At 40.6% G+C, this 22,777-nt stretch overlaps 1 protein-coding gene across 1 annotated transcript in view; it reads left to right on the top strand.

Moving 5' to 3' along the window:
• ANTXR2 (ANTXR cell adhesion molecule 2) overlaps positions 1-22,777 on the top strand; it is a 145,748-nt gene that overhangs the window by 41,661 nt on the left and 81,310 nt on the right. The window contains exons 11-12 of the mRNA XM_080797136.1: positions 11,007-11,085; positions 22,460-22,555. Coding sequence (XP_080653262.1) covers positions 11,007-11,085; positions 22,460-22,555 — 175 coding nt within the window. The remainder of the gene's footprint in view (positions 1-11,006; positions 11,086-22,459; positions 22,556-22,777) is intronic.

The following is a 22,777-nucleotide window of genomic DNA, read 5'->3' as shown; positions in this document are numbered from 1 at the left end:
GGGGGAGAAGCAGGCCTCCCGCTGAGCAGGCTCCATCCCAGAACCCTGGGATCACGACCTGAGCCCCAGGCAGATGCTTAAGGACTGAGCCCCCCAGGCGCCCCCTGTGGTATTTAAATATCCATATAACAGAGCAGGAGGAACGTGGTTCAATAAGGCATACCTTGGACTAGAAAATATTTGAGCTTTAATTTGTATCCAGGTCCTGTTAATGTCTGTTTTCTCATGATCTTTCATGTGGCAATAAACCATAATGGTAGCTGGTAAAATAAGGGATATTTATTTTGGAAGAAGAGCTTTTGTTTAAATCACCCAAACACAGGTAATTTCACTAATAATTCAGTTTTTCCCTCTCTTTTATGAAGGGAATGATTGGAGACAGTTCAGATGGTCCCTAGCCCAACAGTAGGGGATACAATATGTTTAGGATAGTAAATAAGTTAGAGGATTACTTTATATTGATCTCGCACACTTGAACCGCTCCAAGCCTTGTTCAAATATTACCTCCTCGGGAAATGCTTCCTGGTCACCCTCTTTAATCAATACAGTCTTCCTCCTCTTAAGTTTTGAGCTCCTGCTTCATGTCTTTCATGGCTCATTTTTTTCTCCCAGGCGTTTATTTGTTTGTTCTTGTGTCTCCCTTCCTGTTAGGTTAAATTTTGTTCTGTTTTTGCTCTGTCTGTAACACCAACATGTTGCTTGACACAGAACAGATCCATAGATGTTTGTTAGATGAGAGGTTGTATGCATTTTTCTCAAATATTTTGAATTACTAGTTACATAAAAGCAAAAAGAATACCTTTGATTGCTGGGGGTGGGGGCAGGGGCTCATATCAGGTGGGAGAAAAATGGCCAGAATCTTTTTGGGGTGGCGTGCCATTTAAGAGGAGAAAACTGTCTTGGCATTTTAATAACAGTGCTTGGATTAGGAAGGCAGTTTACTTTCTTCTCCAGAGTAGTTATAAAATGCAATATGCCTGTTCTGTCCCGGACACTGAATTCGTTCTCTGCAGACTTTGCCCTCAGCACTTCCGTTTTGAAGAGACAACTGTAGAAATTGCTGGTGTTCTTCAGTGATTTGTAGATTGGCTAAAAACCCAGGAGATGTCATTTTACAAAATTAAATAGAGCATAATAAACACGAGGCACGAGAAGTCATCATTTGTTTGGCTTTGGACATTACTATTTCACCTACAAGCAAACTGAGAATTCAGGGGGAAGGAGATCTAAAATAATTATTTTTGGTCTTTCTTCCTTTGTTTTTTTTTTTGTTTTTTTGTTTTTTTGTTTTTTTTTTGGTATCAAGTACATGATACCACTGAGGCAAAACATGAAAAGATTTTATTTGTTAATGTATTGGGCATTTGGGGATATCATTGTTGTTCTTCTAAGTATGTTGCAAGTAATTTGGACCTTTCCTTTGCCTTGAGTTTTCTTCAGATACTTTCGTAGGTGATGAGCTCTCTTATGAGATTGGATGAAAATCAACACAATGGAAACAGTTTAGCCTTGTAAGGTGACTGATGCTTAATATGTTTGCCTAATTAGCTTTTGGCTAAGGATTCAAACCCATTAAGTAGCTAGTTAGTCTATGTTTCAAATAAACACATCTGGCCCAACAATGAATGAGGGTTTTTCCTGTGTGAGGGTGACAGATGTGGTGATGGTTCCCCCTGTTCTCTCACTTAAATAATTAACAACACCCCGGTGCAGTAACCCTACATAGGCAGCCTCAGAGCCAGATGCACAGTCTCAGAGCGGGATCCGTGGACACGTGCCTCATCTCATTAGCCGGCTCTATCCGTTCCTTTCTCATCTTTATGTTACTTCCTGAATTCCATTTGGTTTGAGGATTTTTCTTTTAGAAACCTAAAGGCTTGTGAATTTCAATTTGTAAGAGGGTTAATGGGAAGTTGCTTTGCTTGGGGAGATGGGGACAGAGAATATAGCAGTGGAGCTAGGACCACAGGTTTGCATTTGGAAATTGATCCTGTGAAGTAAACAAAGGTTAAAGGGATCTGGGCATATCTTACCCAGGTATGTCATCAGTCAGCATTCTTGAAATGGGTCTCTGAAGTACTTTCTTTGAGAGAGATCTCTGTTTATCAGATTTCTTTATTTGTTATAGATTTCCAGATGGAGATGGATTTTTTTTTTTTTAAGATTTTATTTATTTATTTGAAAGAGAGAGAGAGCAGAAGGGAGAGTGGGAGAGAGCAAGCATGGCCGGTGGTGGGGGGGGCAGGAAGAGGGAGCAACAGGGGGGGAGAGGGAGAAGCAGACACTCCCGCTGAGCAGGGAGCCCAACGGGGGCTTGATCGCAGGACTCTGAGGTCATGACCCGAGCCCCAGGTAGACGCCTAACTGACTGAGCCACCCCGGCGCCTCTGAGATGGATGGATTCTTAGTACTTAAACAGGAAGAATGTGAAGGTGGTAGTCATGAGGTTGTTCTTTTGTATTTCTTTCACTGGACACAATTTAATTTTAAAGTGTCATATGATAAAACAGATGATCTCACCAAGAAAAATCTGTGGATTGTTTGGAAGTTTATTTCTACCAGTGGCTCCTTTGTACCAAAATGTCTCCAGTTTGAATAGGAAGGGCTCTGTGAAGTGCCTTGAGTCCTTCCCCTGCAGGGCATCCGCCTCCTGGCGGAACGTGCACGTGTCCCCATCCTTGCAGGACGGGCTCCTCCTCCGACCCTTGTGGAGTGAGACGTCGACAATAGCACAGCTGCTCCGCAATAGCTGAGATCTCAAACCTGTAATTTGGCAAGAAGAACAGAGCAAATTGGGTAAATATACATAAACACATTGTGAAGAAAGAAAAACAGAACAGAATGAACCGGAGCCTTATCCTACAGCTTGTTTGATAGAGATGATTTAAGGAGGCATATGGTATAGTTAAATGTGCTTTCAAAAACATTGGCCAGAATCTTCTGGCAAATATGAAATAAATATCTAAATCAGATGAAACTGATAGTATTAGTTCTCTTAAGAGGCAGTGTGGGAAGACACTTGACAGAGTGTTTTAGTAAGAAGTGGTGGGACATTAGTGTATGTGGAAAATTTCAAGCATGTGATGTTGAAGGATCATCCAAATGAATGGTGCGGCAGACTCGGGGTTAGAGCCCGACTTGGTAATAGGATCTTGTTATTTTCTTCAATGTTGTTGTTTTTTTCAGTACAGTTATTTTGCCTGGAATAAAACTGATTCATTCCACTTGTCTTTCTCGGTTAGACAAATTTTCTGCCTTTTGCACAGCTTCCCACATGAACACTTCTTTTCTTTCTTTCTTTCTTTTTTTTTTTTTTTTAAAGATTTTATTTAATTTGACAGAGATCACAGGTAGGCAGAGAGACAGGAAGGGAAGCAGGCTCACGGCTGGGCAGAGAGCCCGACGCGGGACTCGATCCCAGGACCTCGGGATCATGACCTGAGCTGAAGGCAGAGGCTTTAACCCACTGAGCCACCCAGGCGCCCGAACACTTCTTTTCAAAAATACACCTATATATGGATGTGCATACAATCCCTAATACCATTATTTTAGTAGCAGGTGGTAAAACGGCACCTTATTCACTCTTCTGTTCCTAATGAGGAATGAGACTTGATTTATTTATTTTTGTCACGGATACTAGGACATTCGTTATATCTTTACTGTGAATATAAACACCAGAATCTTAGTGAGATCTAATCTGATCTCAAACTCAGTAAGGCCGAGGACTCTCTGTTTCTTTATTTCTCTACCCCCACCCCAGTGTTAGAACCATTTATCTTTTCTTTCATGTGGTATATTCCTTTTTTTCTTTTTTCTTTTTAAAGATTTTATTTATTTATTTGACAGAGAGAGAGAGAGAGAGAGAGAGAGAACACAAGCTGGGGGAAGGGTGGAGGAAAAGGAGAAGTAGGTTCCCCACGGAGCAGGGACTGGATTCGGGCTCTAGCCCAGGACCCTGGCATCAGGACCTGAGCTGAAAGCTCAAATGATGAGCCACCCAGATGCCCCTGTTGCTTTCTGATTAGACGCATAAATGTGATCAGTTCACCTAAGCTGTTTTGCATTTCCATCCTAAGTATTATATTTAGTTTTGGAAATTGTCTAAGAGGAATAACAATTAATTTGAACACACGGAGTGATGGCCAAAAAGATGTTGCCAACATGGAAATGTTAAATAGGGCAAAATGTAAAATACTGAAAATGATATGGTTCAGGTGTGACACATCAGCTCTCTTCAAACATCAGCTCTGTCATGTGGAAAACAGATTTGACTTATTCTCTGTTGTTCCGAGGAAAGGAGGAGGAAAGAGTGGACGGTGAAGGGAAGCACATTTCAGCTCCGTGTAAGGAAGAATTTTTAACAGAATTATTTAGTGTTTAAGTAACCAGGAGTGTTCAGAGAGGGACAGATACACGATGAGATAGAGGATATCCTTAAAAATGTATTTAAATCCTCTTATGTAGTTCTCCTAAATATTATCAATTTTTTTGCTATTACTAAGACATTTGGCATTTTTGGATGAAAGGCACTAAAAATTGAGTGATTATTTCCAACTATATTTTCATTATTTTATTAAAATATACAAAAACAGGGGGTGCCTGTGTTGCTCAGTTGGTTAAGCCACTGCCTTCAGCTCAGGTCATGATCCTGGAGTCCTGAGATCGAGACCCACATCAGGCTCCCAGCTCTGCAAGGAGTCTGCTTCTCCCCTCTCATGCTCTCTCTCATCTCTCTCTCTCTCTCTCTCACAAATAAAATAAAATAAAATAAAATTATATATGTATATATACACAAAAACAGCTAAAAGGGGTTATTTTCAATGTAATACTGAAAAAAAATTACCATGCAACTTTAGGCATGATGTATGGCACATCTCTGAATATAGCTTTTTTTTTTTTCCTTCTGAAATCTAGCAGTCTTCATATATTAGTTTACACATTTATTGAAATGTCTCAAAAATTATTTATTCGGGAATCCTTTAACCATTTTAAAGAAAATATCCTTAGACAAAGCACTAATTTCCATATATACTCATCACTAGAAGTAAAATCTTTAAACTATTCACAAATATGAGGACTTTAAAGTAACTTTTAAAAAGTTCTGTGGACTATTTAATGGTAGCTCTTGATTTCAGAACACCTTGATTTCAAGTCACCGCAGTTCTAATAACATTTTGAGTATTTGCCAGCTGGATTTTCAGTATGTGCAAATTGGAGGTAGATTATTTATTGCTTCTAGCAAATGTCTTTCACAATTTTACTTAATTTTTTCATCTTTGTTAATGAATCATAAAATGGTACTCTTTTGTTGGCTGTGCATAAAGTCAGCAGTAAGTGCATGCTTTGCGGATAGGCAACTGTGGATTGAAACGTCAACTGTATTTCACGGTGTATGGAATTTCTTAGTTCAGAGTATCTCTGACATCTGGCAGTGAGCTATTCTGTTTTGGAACTCTCCTCCATCTTTAAACATTAAATAAACTCTCTGTGACCATTAGGATTTACCGAGTTTTATTTACTTAATTATGTAACACAATACTATTTAATAATTTTTCATGTGGGATGAATTTGGTTTTATCACTGTGGAGTATCAGTGACATTAAAATGCACTTAAAGCAGTCTTTTTGTTATGGTAAGTGGTTGAGGTTTCTTCTACCTTTTTTTTTTTTTTTTTTTCTTACATGAGCTCTAGACCCATGTAGGGCTTGAACTCAGGACCCTGAGATCAAGAGTTGTGTGCTCTAGGAACTGGGCCAGCCAGGAGCCCCTATCGTTCTACTTTGAAAAAATATTCCAAGAATGGAACAAAGATTGGATTAAGATATTTGTAAGCAGTTCTAAACAATGTAGAACCAATTTACAGAAAAGAATGTGGGAAGCTCTCAGTCTTCTTCTGTGCCCTGACCACCCCTGCATTATGGACTGTAGCCCAGTCCCATTATCCATTAACTCAATTATCATTATGGTGAGATGCCTGACCATAAGTGCATCTTCTTTAAGGCTTCCTTTTCTTGATGAGGAGCTCTAGATGTCCAGACAAGATCTTTTCCTTAACCCTAAACCCACTATCCAAAGGTCCACTATCCAGATGTCTGCTGACTCATCTGGATTTTTCATGCGTATATTCAACTTGAAGTTCCCAAGTTAAACGTATGTACTTGTCTTCAAACTCTCCATCTCCTGTGTTTCCCGTGCATACCACTTCACAGCAAGGTAGAAACTCCGGTCATCTTGAATGATTTCCTTCCTCTTTAACTTGTACATCCAATGAATGTCTAGTCATTTTTATTCTAACTCCTTTATAACTCCCAATTTTCATTTTCACACCACCCTTATTGCCACTATTTCAGTGCAGTTTGACTTTGGTTCTTACCTAAAATACACCAAGATATTTGTAATTGGTCTAGAATCTACTGTAGAATTTACTCTTCCAATCCATGCCCTGCTCTGTAAGAAGAATGGTATTTGTAAAACACGGTTCTGACAGTATTTCTACATAATTTAAAAACTCTTAAGACTGATTCCACATGTCTAAAAGATGGCCTTCTGGGTTTATCAGAATCCTTCCCCACGCAGGCCGTGTATTCTGAGTCTCACACTCGTTGCTGCCGCCATATTGGATGGTTTTCGTTCCCTGACTGTTCTGTGCTGTTCTGACCTTCCAGCCTGTCAAGTAGCGCTCCTCCCTCTTGGATCCCTTTCTCATCTCTTTCCCTCGTTATCTCCTGATCATTCCTTAGGATTCATCTTTGAGTGACTTCCTACAGGAAAACTTGGTTGATGTCCCCACGGCAAAGCTGAATAGTAGTATCTCCCACCGCTGGGTCCTGTAGGAGCCCTGTGCTTCTGCCTGTTTTAGTAATAATGCACTCTGCTATAATTGTTTATGTGGCTCCCTTTCGTTACGGTTTAGTACCTTGTTTTATCTGTTCCCCGCACATCCTAGCTTGGTGTGTTGGAGGCAATTTACAAATAGTTGTTTAATTCACTTACAGTAGAATGATTGAGTGATCCAATGACCTTAAAGACAAACATTTATAAACTAATTTAGAGTGCAGTTTGAGGTTTGAGGTTTAAGCACACAACCTATGATGTTGGGTTTAATCAGATGATGTTTTGGAACAGGGAGGAAATAACATTGAAAAACTTCTCTACAGCAGCCTGAATGATGTTTATACACTAGGCAGCTGTTGAACAGTGTCTCTCTCTGTATTTTCATATAGCAGTAAGCAGAATAGAAGTTTTGTTTTGTTTTTTTAGAATAGAAATTCTTTAAGCGAAAAAGTGTTAGGTAATTATTTTATTGCTGCTCTGTATTCTTCTGTATTATCTATATATTTTTTAGCTTGGGTCTCAAAGATTTTATATGAAAAGCACCTTGTTATTTTAAATAATCTGTTAGAAAAATAATCAGGTGTGACAGTAATGTGGGAATACTGCTGTGTTCCAGCCACTGTGTGGAGTATTTTACATTTCACGCTCTCCTCCCCCAAACAACTCTGAAATAGGATCAAGTATACCCATTTTACAGATGGAGGGATGCAAGACTGCGAATGTAGTCACTAGGCTTCAAACCCAGGACTCCTAACTCCTCAACTTCTGGGCCAGATCTTTCCCCATTTATACCTTTAATTGATTCGTAGGATAAATTAAAAAGAAACTTTCCCCTCACTTCTCACTTCTATGTGGAATTAAATAAAACCAAGATGGCTTTCAAGCATTTTTATCCATAATAAAGTCTCTGTAACTGAAATTATGTGGGTTCTACTGTTAGTAATACACTAACCAGAAGTAGGGGTTCCATAGGAATGAGCAGTCCATAGGTACTAACAGAACTGACATGAAATCTGATGGGAAACATTACGTATATTGGAGTTTGGGGTAACGAAAGGTCAGGGTATTAGGTTTGGGTTAGAGGGCAGGGTGGATTTATCAATCTGTGTGCCTGCAAAAGAGTGGCGTAACTTTGGGCAAAGGTAGCTTTCATGGCATTGCCAGTATCGTAAATTTAAATTATTTAAAAAATGTTTTTCTAAAGAAACAACAACATTTAAAAGCGTATTTAATAGTGTATTTTTCATGTTCTCTTAGTATCTAGTAAATGCCATTCTAGTTAACCATGAGCGATGTATGAATATGGTAAAAACCCGAGGGAGTGTTACTTCAGTGTGGCCAATGAGAGAAATTTAAATGTAAGACTCTCACGTACTGGTCAGGGATTAAGGACGTTTGGGGTAGAAGTAAAAGCACTTTGACTACAGAGTCGGAGAAGTTCGATGTTTGGGCGGGTACCTTTGCAAGCCTGGGTTTCCTCACTTGGAAGGTGGAAGAGATGCTGCTGCCCAGCTCAGCGGGTCTCTGTGCGGGTTACATGAGAAGATGAGCGCGGTGTGTGTGTGGCTCATAAGTAGGGACTCAGTAAATTCCGTCACTGTCGGTGCCGTTGTTGATGACCATGGTCAGCTCACAAGAAGGGGAAGGTCACCTTGTTTCAGTTGAGTCCGCATGTCAGAAGAATCATCTGGGGCTTCCCGTATCTGTGGAGACTTGACTCAGTTTTATGACACTAACCACGTTTACTGAGATTCGGGGATAGTGCACAGTTGTTTCGGTTGCCTACAAGGTCTCATCAGCATGTATCTCTACTACGGGAAAGGGTGAATTTGTTTTAGGATGTAGCTTCTGTTCTTACTCCATTTGGATAAGCATGAACATCTTCTTTTTTTCTTTTTCTCCATCCAAAAGCATTAGAATGTTTAATGTTTCCTTCATTAATTAGAAAATGGCTTTATTTCTGGTGAATTCTAAGCACCAAATTATCAACAACTTCAGTCTTATCTACCGAACTCATAAAAATTGAATCAGTAATTTACTTGCAACAATCATATATTATTGTGAATTAGATCATCTTCCCCCAAACTAAAACCATGCCTACCATGTGATATGCTTTCTGGTACGTGTTTTAAAATAGAGGAATTGGAAACCAGGGGAGATTATTTTTGGATTCAACTATGCTTCGTCTTCAAAAAAAAAAAAAAAAAAAAAAAAGAAAGAAACAAACCAAGGCACTTGTTTCTGCAGAATAAGCAATTGGGTTGCAGTTTTCTTTCTTAAATAAGCCGCTTGGCATTCTGTGGGGAACTAGTTCAGAAGTTCAAACAAGTTGATGTAGACATCTTAAGTTTTCGTTCATTTCTGGAGATAGCTTGACTTTTTTTTTTTTTAAACAAAACATTTTGGAGAGAATAATTTATAAGACATATTTTTAATAGGAGTATTCCTGAATCTTGAAGAAGAGTTCAGCTCCAAGTTTGCTAGGAGTATCTTTCCTGATGGCTCTGTTCCTGTATGACTCCAAACTAAATATAACATTGAGAAAAAAACACATTAAGGATTTTGATTTCAATAAGCCTGTGTGGTCTGATGGGGAGACTTCAAGATTAGTCAGAACCCTACCTAGCTTTACCACTTTAGGCAAGGCAGTTAGCATTTCTGGGCTCTGTGTACCCCATCTGCACAACTGGAATGACCCCTTATGTTAAGGGCTCTTGTGAGGACTAAAGGAGATAACGTCCATGAAATGCTGAGGGTGGTCTTTGGCACAGAGCGGGGACTAAATAATATTTCTCGTCTCCCCTTCCTGGCATCATAATTGAAAATTTTACTGGTGGTTGGAGATTGTTTCTCTTTTATCATAACTCTCTGCAACTAGTAGTGTTTGGCTTTCAATTCAAGGGATAGAGAAGAAATCTTCTAAATATAACAAAATTTTACTAGTTCAGAATTTCAATAATAGCTGTAGTTTTTAGCTGTTAATTCTTAGAATTTAGAATGTTTAATGAGAGTGGGAGTATGGCACTGCATAGAAGCTGGATTACCAGAATGTTACCTACCACTTTCTGCTTTAATGGGTGGACAGCTTTGAAATGTTGGCACACTGATTATTATAGGATAATATACCATGTCAACTATTTTGGAAAAGGGCTGTTTCCTTAATATTTAAAAATCTCCTTTTTTTTTTTCCTCTTTTGATATCTTGTTAGAGCTCTTTTTTCCTATTTAGAGCTATTTACCAGGGGTGCTCGGATGGCTCAGTGGGTTAAGCATCCAGACTCTTGGTTTCAGCTCATGTCATGATATCAGGGTCCTGAGATCGAGCCCCGCAGTGGGCTCTGTGCTGGGCATGGAGACTGCTTAAGACTCTTTCTCTCTCCTCTCCCTCTGCCCCCGTCTCCAAAGCTTTGCGAGCACTTGTTCTCTCTCTTTTTTTCTCTCTGAAAAAATAAAAATAAAAAATAAAAAAAAGTTATCAACCCCTGACTGAATGATCCCAAGTAATTAATTACTAGAATATGAATTAATGAAATTTAATTATTACTGTCTTATAATTTGAAATCATATTTCAAAAATAAGAGCAATATTCTAACTCTGATGTGTCTTAGCCGTGAAAAAAATTATCCTTTCTTCTTCTACCTTTGTCAAGATATTTTAATGTCCTAGGACCCTGCACAACAAATACCTACAAGTAAATTGCATTATCTTTGTTCTTCACTTTATTTCTCTTGTATTATTACTTTTTCTATATTTTACCCTTGAATGGTTTTTTTTAAATTTCCTATTTTTTTTGTTCATTTTAATCTTACGATGATAGTAATATCTGAAGATTGGTAAAGGAACCTAAATAAGATGTAAGGGTTTTTTTTTTTTTTCCTCTTCTTCTTTTTAGGTTTTTGTGAAAACAGTCTCAGCATTTCTCTTAACGAATTTTTTAAAGTTCCTACTTATGTTAATACTTCTTCAGGAACAATTAGATCATTCAAGGAATTTGCTTCTGGCTACTAAGTAAGGACTCGATGGAAGGAGGAAAGAAAGAAGCTGGGACAGCTGATCAAAAGTAGACTTTCTTGATGGTTTTGAATCATATAAGGAAATAAAAATCTCCCACAATCCTCTGGTTTTTAATGTGTCTTTAATTACTGTTTTTTTTTTTTTTAATTTTCTTTCAGAACTCTTGATGTTTCAGTGAGCTTTAATGGAGGAAAATCTGTCATCTCAAGCTCACTAATAGTCACAGCCACAGAATGTGTAAGTAAAAAGTTTGCATAAAGTTACGCTTTAAAAATGACTCCATCCGGAAATAATTATGGCTTGTCAGTGTTGTTGCGTGCTGTGGTAAGGAGGATGCAAACAGTGACACTGGAGACCACCACAAGGAAAATGCCATATAGAATTTATTTTAGATTGTTTCTTTTTTCTCTTTAGCCTCATTAAAAAGATATTTTAAGACAGTATAACTTTTATTTTGATATTTATAAAATTCAAAAGTCATACTTAAAAATAAGAATAAGGAAGGAGAATAATGTTCAAATGAAGCATTTTCCTTGAAACATTAAATGTCAAAATGGAATAATATTTTTTATGTTATGAAGGTTGAATTATTGTGCCCAAGACATTGATTATGTTTTTGAAATTATTAGTATATCTTAATGATGGCCTCACATTTCATCTATTTTAAATGTTGGTGCTTTCTAATATGAGTAGGTAATCTGATTTTGATAGCTTGATATATCTTAGTTTGGAAATCTGTTTTAGTTGGAATGATTGATTTGTAGTACCTAAGATGCGGTCATTCAGAATGTAAACTTCATTGTTAAGACAGTGTTTTTCTTGTAGTTAATTTTTGGGGCTCATGGAAAGTTTTGATATTCGATTGTTGAACATGAAAACAGAAAACACTAAAGGGAATGAGCACATGGCTATTATTTTTATGAGTATATTATCTTTGCAAAAAAAGACATTAATCAAAGCAAACAAAAACCCTAAATTCTTGCCTTTTGAAAAACCAAAATTACAAATCTAAACATTTTCTCATATCTCATGGTTTCATGGCTTTATATTCTGATCTTTAAATCAGAAAGACATCCTTCCTTCAAGAAACAAAATAACTCAGTATTATATGTATAGGGACAGTTGTTTTCTCTTTGTAAGAAAACATTGCATGGAAAACAAATATCCATATGGACCCTTGGGCCACTATGGAATTTTCTGGATTACTCTTTATCAACACCTGTGTTTCGAAAATACTAGTTTTTTTTTCCCTCTTTTTATTTGTAATTCATGTTGCAATTTGCAGGTTTTCTGGTCTCTCAGGATGTGGTTGGGATTACAAACATTTTGTGATTACATCATTTCTCAGTGTTTAGATCACTGAAACGGCATTCTCACTCTGCCCTTCCTCTCACTCTGCACTCCTAGCCATCTTTTCTAACCTCTCTTGCATGCAAGCAGGAACATAAATGTTTGCATCCCATAACCACTCACAGTTTTGGTGTGCAGGGATGCTAGGTTAAGTGACTTGTTTGGAATTTACAAAACACGTACTTTTGCAGAAGTCCTCCTCGGCCTTTCCAGTTCTCAAGAGAGCACATTGTGAGTCAAGTTCATTTGAGAGTAAGGTGATTTTTTAAAAAGTGACATAGGTTGTGTCAGACATGGAGAGAGTGAAAGGAGTGGAGGGAGGAGCACAGGTCATGTCGGGTTTTCTAAGCCATTTTAAGGCCTTGAGTTTTTCTTCTGAGGGAAATGGGGAACCATTGGAAGGTGACATGATATGACTTAATACTTTGAAAAGATTATTCTGGCTACTATATAAAAATAGGCTTCCCACGAGGGCCACATGGTTTTTAAGAAATCTGGAGACCAGATCCTTGGCTATTTCAGTAATGTAGGAGAGGGGAGGATGTCTCCACTGAAGAGTCAGCGGTGGAGATGGTAAGATGTGATTGGATTCAAACACATTTGAGTACAGGGGGAGCACGTGGGATGTGTAGACAGATTAGATGTGGGTGTGAGAGAAGGACATTAAAGATAATTCTGGACTTTTCACCTGAGCGACTAGAAGGATGAGTTGATGTCAGGTAGAGCGGTGTTTAGAAGAAGACGAAGACTTTGTTTTGGAAATGTTGAGTGAGGGATGTCTCTGTAGCCATCTCCGTGGACGTATCATAAAAGCAGTTGTTGAATATACAAGTCTGGAATTCTAGAGGTCTGGGTTGGAGATACACATTTGAGAGTTGTGTAGAGTGAAGTAGTCAATGAAATTCCACGTGATTTTTACTGAAAAAAAAAAAAAAAAGAAAAAGGAAAGTGGCTTTTATGAGCTTAAAACAGAAGGGAAAGAGTACCAAAGAAAGTCATTATGTTTTTTAATCGGAGAATAGTTGACATAGTTGTATTAGTTTCTGGTGTACAACATAGTGATTTGATATTCATGTACATTTTGAAATGGTAACCACAAAAGTAGTTATCATCTGTCCCTTGACAGAGTTGTTACAATATTGTTGACCATGTTGACTACGTTCCTTGTGCTATGCATTACTTCCCCGTGTTTCATTTATTTTATAACTGGAAGATTGTACTACTTAATCCCCCTCACCAGTCTCATCCCTCCCTTCTGGCAACCACCAGTTTGTTTTTGAGAAAGGTTTTGTATTCTTGGAGGTCAGGATAAGCTCGGTCCTGGAAGGACAGCAGGACCTAGGCAAGAAGAGAGGAGGGGAAAGCAGATTACAGATAAACAGAAAATGAAATTGAGAGTAGATATATTTGATTGGAGTGAAAATGGTGGGATGGAAGCTTGAAAATAGAAAATTTAGACCAGATTATCTATAGCCTAAAGAAAGAGAACAACCCGATGGAGTTAAAATATCGTTTGGGGTGCTGGGGTGGCACAGGCGGTTGGGCAACCAAGTCTCGGTTTTGGCTCAAGTGGTGGTCTCTAGGTCATGGGATTGATTGAGCCCCACATGGGACTCTGCACTCAGCAGGGAGTCAACTTAAGACTCTCTTCCTCTGTGCTTGCACTCTCACTCTCAACTAAATGGATCAATCTTTAAAAAAATAAAGTATCCTTTGAGGAAAGGATCACAGTAATTTGTCGGGTCTGTCCTTCCTTCCTTTTTTTTTTTTTTTTTTTTTTTTTTTTGCCTCTCCTTCTCTCCTTTCTTCCTTGAAGTGAGAGAAATATGTAGTGATAAAGAAAAATTGTGCTGGACAAAGCTAAACAGGTGAGGAAGACCTTCTTCACAGCTATTACAGGGCCCCCTGGCTTGAGCATCTCCTCTTGATGCCAGGATTGTGGTTTAGAGCCCCATGTTGGATGTAGAGATTACTTAAGAAGAAAATCTTTAAAAAAAACTACTACAACAAGGGAAAAGTAAACGTTCTCATATTTTCCTGACAAGAGGCGGTGGTAAAACTTGGAGCTAGGCGCCCATGACGTTTGCCCTGCCCTTCCACAGAGACTGAGAGATGGGGCGCCATTTTGTTTGGTGATTACATTTCAAAGTGGTAGCTCTCAGGTTGCGGAAGACATTCCCCCTGGGGCCCGTAAAACTGGAACGAGACTGAAATTTATACACATTCCAAAGAGTCAGAGAAAGATTTTGCAACTAGAAGTTTTCTAAAGCAGATTCTCTTTAAAAAAGGGAGATGAGGGACCTATTGCCAGGAAGAAATCTGCCTGAAGTTTAATCAGGCTGAGGGAAAGTGTAAGTCCATCTCGGTACATGGAAAAAGTGAAGTGAGTACCAGAAGGATAGCTCAAGAGATGGGAAGATCAGGACACTTACCATGTAAAGGAGCCAGAGGGAAACGGAACTCCCATATGAAAGGAAGGCAGCATTAGGAGGTAAAGAAGGAAAGGTCAGAGGTCACGGTGACTTTGATGCTTCGGTTCAGACTGATGATTTATATAGCCTTCTGTGTGAATTTTATTATTCCAGTAGTTATTACAAGATAATAAATACTGTAATTCACTTTATTGCACTAATAATCATAGTGTAATTCATTTTCCCCGTTAGAATTAGCCATTATTGTGTATTCGAACTCAAAGACCTCTAGTGTGTGGTAGTAATGTTACTATTTTATAGCTACGGAAAGTGAGACGCACCTGCCGATGTGTGTCTTAAATCTCTATTCAAGAGAGAACAGGATAGTGGGCCACATTATGAATGCCCAGGCATCGTGTTAAGTGCTGTTCGGTCTGTCGGGCACATTCGGGTAGGACGGGCTGCAGGTCCTCGTATCACTCGTTGTAGGAGGATGGCTTTGGCTTTCGCAGGCGTTGAAAAGCCCAGCAAAAGAAAACACCATTGCTTTGGCAATTGACGAATCCTTGTGGAAATCCCACAAATAAAGAAGCCCTTCTTGTGTGCTCCAGGAGCACCAGGCTCAGTTCTGCCGAGGCCCTTACGTCACTGAGCTGCAATTTCCTGTTTACTTCTGGGCTTTCCTCCGCCGTTTTGAGATGTTGACAGCAGGGCCTGGGTTTTGCTCTGTGCCCTTCTCCGTGTCTGGTCCCTACACAGGGCCTGTGCTCCAGTGATTTGTTAAATGAATGAAGGAAAGTAGCTGTACACCTGCTTTAAAAGTGGGGAAGTGAAGGATTAGATTTAAGAGACTTAAGATGGAAGCCTGAGAAGGGCTTATCTCTAGATAGTGATTTCCCTTCATCCATCTCGAAAGATCTCCTCAATGTGTCCCTGCTTAAAAAAAACAGTGAAAGCTATCTTTCCTTTTTCCCTTGAACTACTGTTCTCCGGACTCTTCTGACATAACCGTATCCAGAATATGTTTTCTGAGCACGTATTACGTGCTGAACACCGTGCTAAGCCCACAGTACCCGCGCCAAGCACTTTATGACTTCATTAAACATAGACAACTCAAGAGGAGGCTTTTCCTGTCCCTTAATTTTGCAGGTGAGGACCAGAGAGCCGCCTCCCGTCCCTAGTGCACATTTAGGCGAACACATTGGAAGGTGCTTCTTCTGCGGGGTAGACCAGCTCTCGGCAGGGTGTCTGGCTTGGTGCGACCGAACATGGGCTGACCGCAGCCCTCGCTGCCCCTGAGAGGGGGGCTTGCAGCCTGGAGGCTCTGGAGGCTCACTTACCTGCTCACGGTCAAGTAAATGCTAGAATTGAGAACGGAATCCGAGGCCGTTCCCCGCCTCCCTCCCCGGCCCCAGCCTGAGCATTTGGGCAATCTGCCATTTGTAACCAGGGCCTGATTTCATTTATATAAAACACGGGTTGACGGTTTGTTTCTGTAAGAGGTCGACAGTATCTCAGGGTTTGAGGGCCACACGGTTTCCATCACAGCGACTCACCTCTGCCATTTTAGCACGAAGGCATCTGTAAGCGGCCTGTATGAGGAGGGGTGTGGCTGCGTTCAACAAAGCCATGTGCCCTGAGATTTGCATTTTATGTAACATATTCTTCTTTTGATTTTTTTCAGCTATGTAGTCACATAAAAAAAAAAAATCTTAGCTTGCCAAGGGTCTTACGAAACAGATGAGCTGATCTGGCCTTTGGGACATAGTCTGCTAATTCTGGGTAGGGAGTCTTCCAGGAGAATCCAGAACATCATCAGCATTCTGGGACTATTTTTTCTTCCCCTAACTCTAAGTCTATGGGAGAAAAAAAAATTATGGGGACCCGTTTCCCCTTTTCCACATCTGTCTTTTTCAATTGTGGCTCTGTACTTAATTATTTTCGAGGTAGGTTGTGACAGTTTGACTTTTTTTGTGATTCTTCTTTCCCATAGTTATGTGAGTTTTGAAATTTTTGAGTGAGTCCTGTTCCTCACAGTTATTTTGCAAGGACCGTAGTGGCTGGTTTGCTTTTATACTTGTGTGATTCTCTTGGCTAGAATTTCAGTTACATGGCAGGGCGAAGTTTCTGATGAGAAAGCTTGCTTGTAATGAAGAAAAGGAAATTAGATGCAGACCAGGTTCAAAAACTTCTTGTATCCAGGATGACTGCAGACTCGACTCCCTCCACCGTAACGTCAGGCTCAGGCTCTGGTATGTCCTCAGTTAAGCCTTGAAAGAGTTTTGGCTTCACAACTTGAACCATCCTCTGGGTCGCGGTTCTCAAACTGGACTCCTCAGAGACATCTGAGAATGCCATTTTTTCAAAACGATGGTTACAGAGATTCAGTCCAACAAATGGCCAATTGAAAGGTCATCCAACAAACAGGCATTAATCCGTTGTAACAGATGGCCAGTTCTCTCTGTATTAAAAAGAGCTACCATTTTTCAGAAATTTGTGTTTCAGACCTTCTCTTTAGCTCCTTCAGGTGCCACCAAGTCCCCTCAAGCGCTGTGTTTCAGCCACTGTTGTCTTTCTCTTGTCCTTACAAGAGGTCACTAATTCTGCCCCATTTTCTCCCTGGGCTGGCTGGCTTCCCTTCCTTTCCTTTCCTTCTTTCTCTTTTTTAAAGATTTTATTTATTTATTTGAGAGAGACAGAGATAGCAAGAGAGAACACGAGTGGGGAGGAGAGGGAGAAGCAGTCTCCCTGCTGAGCCGGGAGCCCGATGCGGGACTCGATCCCAGGATCATGACCCCGAGTGCGGACGCCCAGACGACTGAGCCACCCGGGCACCCCTCCCCGGGCTCCCATACTTGCTTGGAGCCCCCCAACGGGTTGTTTGCCTTCAACTTCCCCACGTCTGTGCTTGGAGCCCCCGAACGGGTTGTTTGCCTTCCACTTCCCCACGTCTGTGGTTGTTCGCTCAGGGTTTGTCCCTCCAGCTGACCCATGGGCTTCGTGAGGACTCGTCCAACTCTGTAACTGCGGCACCTGCTCACTGCCTAGGATTGATGACACAGCTCCGCGTGCGACCGTGGCTAGTTTCATTCACTCTTAGGTCTGCAGACTGCAGCCCGCTCTCCGCTCACAGGACTGAAGTCTATGTGTTTGACCTTTCCTTAATTTGTTTATAAAGCTACGTGAACAATGAGATGATTTCCCTTTCAAGATTGAAGCCTTTCATGCTCTGATAATGGCTCTGGCAATGGAACCGGGAAAGCCTGAATTTGTATCCAGTTAACTGAGCTCGTGTCTGGACCTGGGGGCATCCGGGGCCGGCTCCTACGCTGACCGCACCCCACGGTTGCGATGCATGACATTCTTTGCTTCCTCTGCCCTGTTTTTCATCACACTTAGCTAAAATACGGTAAGGATTAGGTCTGCAGGTCTTTAGATAAAGTATGCATTCTTTTTTTTTAAATTTTACCGAAGATGAACCTTTGGAATCAGTTGATGTAATAATATTGCCATAACAAATGTTTATTTCCATCTGGATGTGCAAAGTATTTGATTAATGCAAAGTAGCCCATCTACTTTACATTCTGTCAAAGCGATTTCTGAATATCCGGCGAATGACACATCCATAGAAAGAAAAAAAATGTAACCACAACGTTGTTAGCCGATCGATACCCTCCAGTTGCGCGTTCCTATCTCTGAGCACAGAGTCTGAATTCTAAGAAAGGAGGAAATGAAGTGTTCTTAGAACCTTTTTGAAAACTGTATTGCACAGACAGTACATTTCCATGAGTGCTGTGACCAGATCCTAATGTGGGAAAGGACTGGTAGGGATTGCTGTGTCCATTCTGTACATAAACAGATTGGGGGTGTCTCATCGAAGAGGTAGGATCATGAATTTATGCATTGACAGCGGTTCTCCCATAGGATATCACACTTCCCTATGTGTTTCTTTAACGTTCTTGTACCGTCAGATTCCTCTTTGCCTAGATTTTGGAGCCGGGCATAATCGAGGCTGTGGAGAGTCGCGCGATTTGTGCATGACTGTTTAGAATTCTGTGTAGAAAGATGCCCTTTGAGTACTTCTTAAGTGGCCTGAAGTATGTTCTGAATTGTTTTCTTAGGTGTTAAGGACAGAGAATTTAGATATTTGCCTGGAAAATTTCCGTAAAGTATTGACATTCTGTCTCTTTTTCTCTTCCTCTCCCTCTCTCTCTGTCTCTCTCTTTTTCTCTCTCTCTCTCTCTCTCTCACACACACACACACACACACACACACTCGAGTTTCTATGAGCCAGACATTAATTTAGATATTTAAGATACATTAATAATAAAATGAGCTTATATTTTCATTCTACCAAACTCCACGACAAGAGGTTGCCACATGAATCCTTGTCTTTTTATTTCTTTTATCTTGAGTTAATTCTTTATGGTGAATATCATGTAATAGCCTCTTCTCCTGCCTTAAGGATGGGCAGATAGTGAATGGTAGAACTCAGTGAAGACAGTGCGTGTGTGCAAGTTTCCATAGTTATTCTTATCTTCTGGAAGATAAGATAAATAAAATGATCAGAGATTCTAAGTGATAATACTTGGGTGGTGGCCTTTTTGGTGACTTTGCAGCCTCCCGCCAGCTGCACAAATACGTGTGTGCTTGTTTCCTCTTCTAGTCTGATGCAAAATCAGAATCAAAGGATGGCTTTAATTGTTCATGTGGAGTTGATGCTTCATCTCCGGAAAGTAATGAATGTTTGATGATCTATGCTGTCCTGAGAATTAGTTATTTTATTTTTTTTTTAATTTTTTATTTATTTTAGAAAAGATTTTATTTATTTATCTGATAGAGACAGACACAGCAAGAGAGGGAGCACCAGCAGGGGCAGTGGGAGAGAGAGAAGCAGGCTCCCCACTGAGCAGGGAGCCCGGCGGGGGGTGGGGTGGGGGTGGGGGTGGGGGGCTCCATCCCAGGACCCTGGGGTCATGACCTGAGCGGAAGGCGGATGCTTAATGATTGAGCCACCCAGGTGCCCTGAGAATTAGTTATTTTAAAAGTAGATTTATTGAAACTGAAAGGCTGCTAGTAACTGCTGTCTACAAAAATGGGGTTGTTTTGGGGTGGTTTCCATGCTGCTATGTGCTCATCTTTTTTCTTCCTTCCATTGTGATAAGAACAGATGATACGGGGAAAGGATACACATGTCAAGATTTTTCTGATAAGCTGAACCGAGTGTGTTTTGCCAGCACTTCCTCACCACGTCTTCTGAGAACTACCTTCTCTTCTGTTCTCAGTTGTTTACATGTAACTGTTTACATAAAGATTCTTATCTCTTTCTGTGCATATGCCGTTGTGTATTGCATTTAATTTGTTTTTTGAAAAAGATTTATTTATTTATTTATTTTAGTGGGAGGAGGAGCAAAGGGAGAGAGAGTCTTATGCAGACTCTGCACTGAGCTGGGAGCCCCAGGTGGGGCTCGATCTCACCACCCTGAGGTCATGACCTGAGCCCAAACTGAGGGAGTCTGGCCCTTACCCAGCAGTGCCCCCGGGTGCCCCATGCTGCACTTGAAATTCCGTTACAGGAAGTTCTGACGGGACGCTACTGCCACTGTCCCTTAAACGTTGGGAAATCCCTCAGCCTCGAGCAGTCCCGGCCCTTCTCAGCGCGGGTTCTAGGCAATCCTAGATTGACGGGATGTTGAAAGTGTTACGAGGAGAAGGATGGTTCTGTGCTGATGGAAGCTGAACTGCTTTGCTGCGAAGCCACTCAGAGCTTTTTGAGTGTGTTAATATGAACAATGATTTTCTAAGAGAGCCAGCATGGTAAAGGCTTTTCCACAAAGAGTTTCATGCTGTGGGAACCACTGGCTTTCTTATTTTATGGATTAGAAAACTGAGGCTCCAAGAAATTAAACAATTTACTTAAAATTAAACCTCCAGACTAACACTTTTAATACGGTGCCATTCTAAGGTGGATACTGGGGGGTCCCCCCCACACCTTGCCACCCCTCTTTCTCTGTCCACTCTTGGGATGAAAGTGGCTCTTACCCTGACCTCTGGGCTTTGTTTTGTTTTCTCTTTTTAATTTAGATTCAGTTTACATCCAGTTCAGCATTACATTACATCAAAAACTAATGTTTTGTTTTGCATTTTAAAGATTTTATTTATTTGCGAGAGGGAGCACCAGCAGGGGGAGCTGCCGAGGGAGGGGGAGAAGCAGACTCCCCACTGAGCAGGGAGCCCACCGGGGCTCGATTCCGGGACCCTGAGATCATGGCCTGATCTGAAGTCAGATGCTTAACCCACAAAGCCTCCCAGGTGCCCCTGGGCATATATTCTTACTTGTTTTGAGTGACAGGAAATGTATCTCTGAAAATGCCCATGAAGTCCCAAAGAGAGACTATATTGATTTATTTACAGGGTTTTTTCCCCCTGCATTCGTTCCTTTAAAAGAAAACAAAGAAAACAAGGAAAGAAATGAAGCAAAGAAAACACACACACACACACACACACACAAAACAAAACATTATTACTGGGGATACTAGAGAGTGGGGTTTGGGAGAGACACCTTGTGCCCTGGGCAATTTTATCCCCACACCAAAAATTCCGTAAATACTAGTCTTTGCATTTGTGTGTTTTGCATCCCATTTCTTTGGAGTTCATTCTCTTAGTAAGTCATTTTAAAGGCCAAGCATGGTGTTCACATTGGTAAGTAGGTTGGACAGAGCCCCATGACTTGCTAGAGCTCACAGTAAAGAGTGACAGAAAAGAGAAATTAAACAAATAATCACAGTGTATCGGAAGTAAACAAACAATGTGTGATCAGCTCAAGACTGCGGTACAGAGAACCATGAATGGTACAGTGAAGAGGAGCATTCCCCAGTCAGAGACTCGGAGAAGACGTCCTGGGGAAGTGGCTTAAGGCGAGCCATGTGCGATGACTGACGAGGTGGCCGTTACAGGAGGGGGTTGGGGGCAGGGCCCAGAGCAGGTTCCTTAGGGCCAGAGAGCTTGGCGGCGGGAAGTGAGAGGATACCAGTGCGGTTCTTGAGAGGGTAGTTCCAGAGCTTCCGGGAGAAGTCCTCTGGGGTGCGAATGCTTGAGGTCGCTTTCTTGCACTGATGCAACGTACCATGTGCCAACAAGAACCGCTGCTGTTGGGACGCCCGGGCGGCTCAGTCTGTTAAGTGTCTGCCTTTGGCTCAGGTCATGATGATCCCAGGGTCCTAGGATCAAGCCCCACATCGGGCTCCCTGCTCAGCAAGGAGTCTGCTTCTCCCGCTCCCCAGCCCCTGCTCGTGCTCTCTCTTGCGTCTCTCTCTCTCTCTCAAATAAATAAATAAAATCTTTAATTTTTTTTTTTTAAAAACAACCATTTGTTGTTGGTTTCTCACTTGCTTGGTGATTTTTTATATTTATCTGGCCCTATCATTTCAATATATAATGTAAATAGTGTTTTATCGTCTAAAAGTCTGGAAAAATGTTGCATAAGTTTTGCCTAAAAGTAATCATGCTTGTGATCAAAATAACTCTTCTCCAGAGATAAATGATAGGGACCATACGGCCCTTCCATATAACCCCAGATAGTGATTTTTCTTACATTCTTTTAAGGCATAATTTAAAACTGTTTATAGCACTTTGGAAGCTTATTTCTTATTGACTGTTTTAACATAACCTATATATATGAAATGGAATATAAAGGAATTTATAGAATTTAAAGGAATATAATGAAAATCTGATTTGACATGGGTTATGCTCTCTGCATCATTTTCTGGTGTTTCCTTAAAAAAATGTGTATTTGGAATGTAACCCTATGCTTTACTGACCACTTTGTTTCTGTCTTCTGCCTCTTCTAGTCTAGTGGGACGGCTGCCATCATTGCTATTTTGGTGTTACTGCTGCTACTAGGCATTGGTTTGATGTGGTGGTTTTGGCCCCTTTGCTGCAAAGTGGTGAGTAAGGAGGATTTGCACCTCTACTCTTCTGCAAAGCAGTGAGATATAAAGTAAGGCCTGAAGTGTGACTCCGTGCCAGTGTCGAACAACGACAAGGTTTCAGTCAGCAAATTGAGTTTTAATAGTTTTTATTACTACGCTAAATTCTAGAAAACATGCATGCCAATAAATATTTATTGTCAAACTTCATCTAAAACACATTTCAAAATCAAGTTTGGA

Source organism: Martes martes (genome assembly GCF_963455335.1).
Source record: "Martes martes genome assembly, chromosome: 2".
Taxonomy (NCBI): domain Eukaryota; kingdom Metazoa; phylum Chordata; class Mammalia; order Carnivora; family Mustelidae; genus Martes; species Martes martes.
The sequence above is the reverse complement of the archived record's forward strand: the minus strand, read 5'-3'. Positions and strand labels throughout refer to the sequence as shown.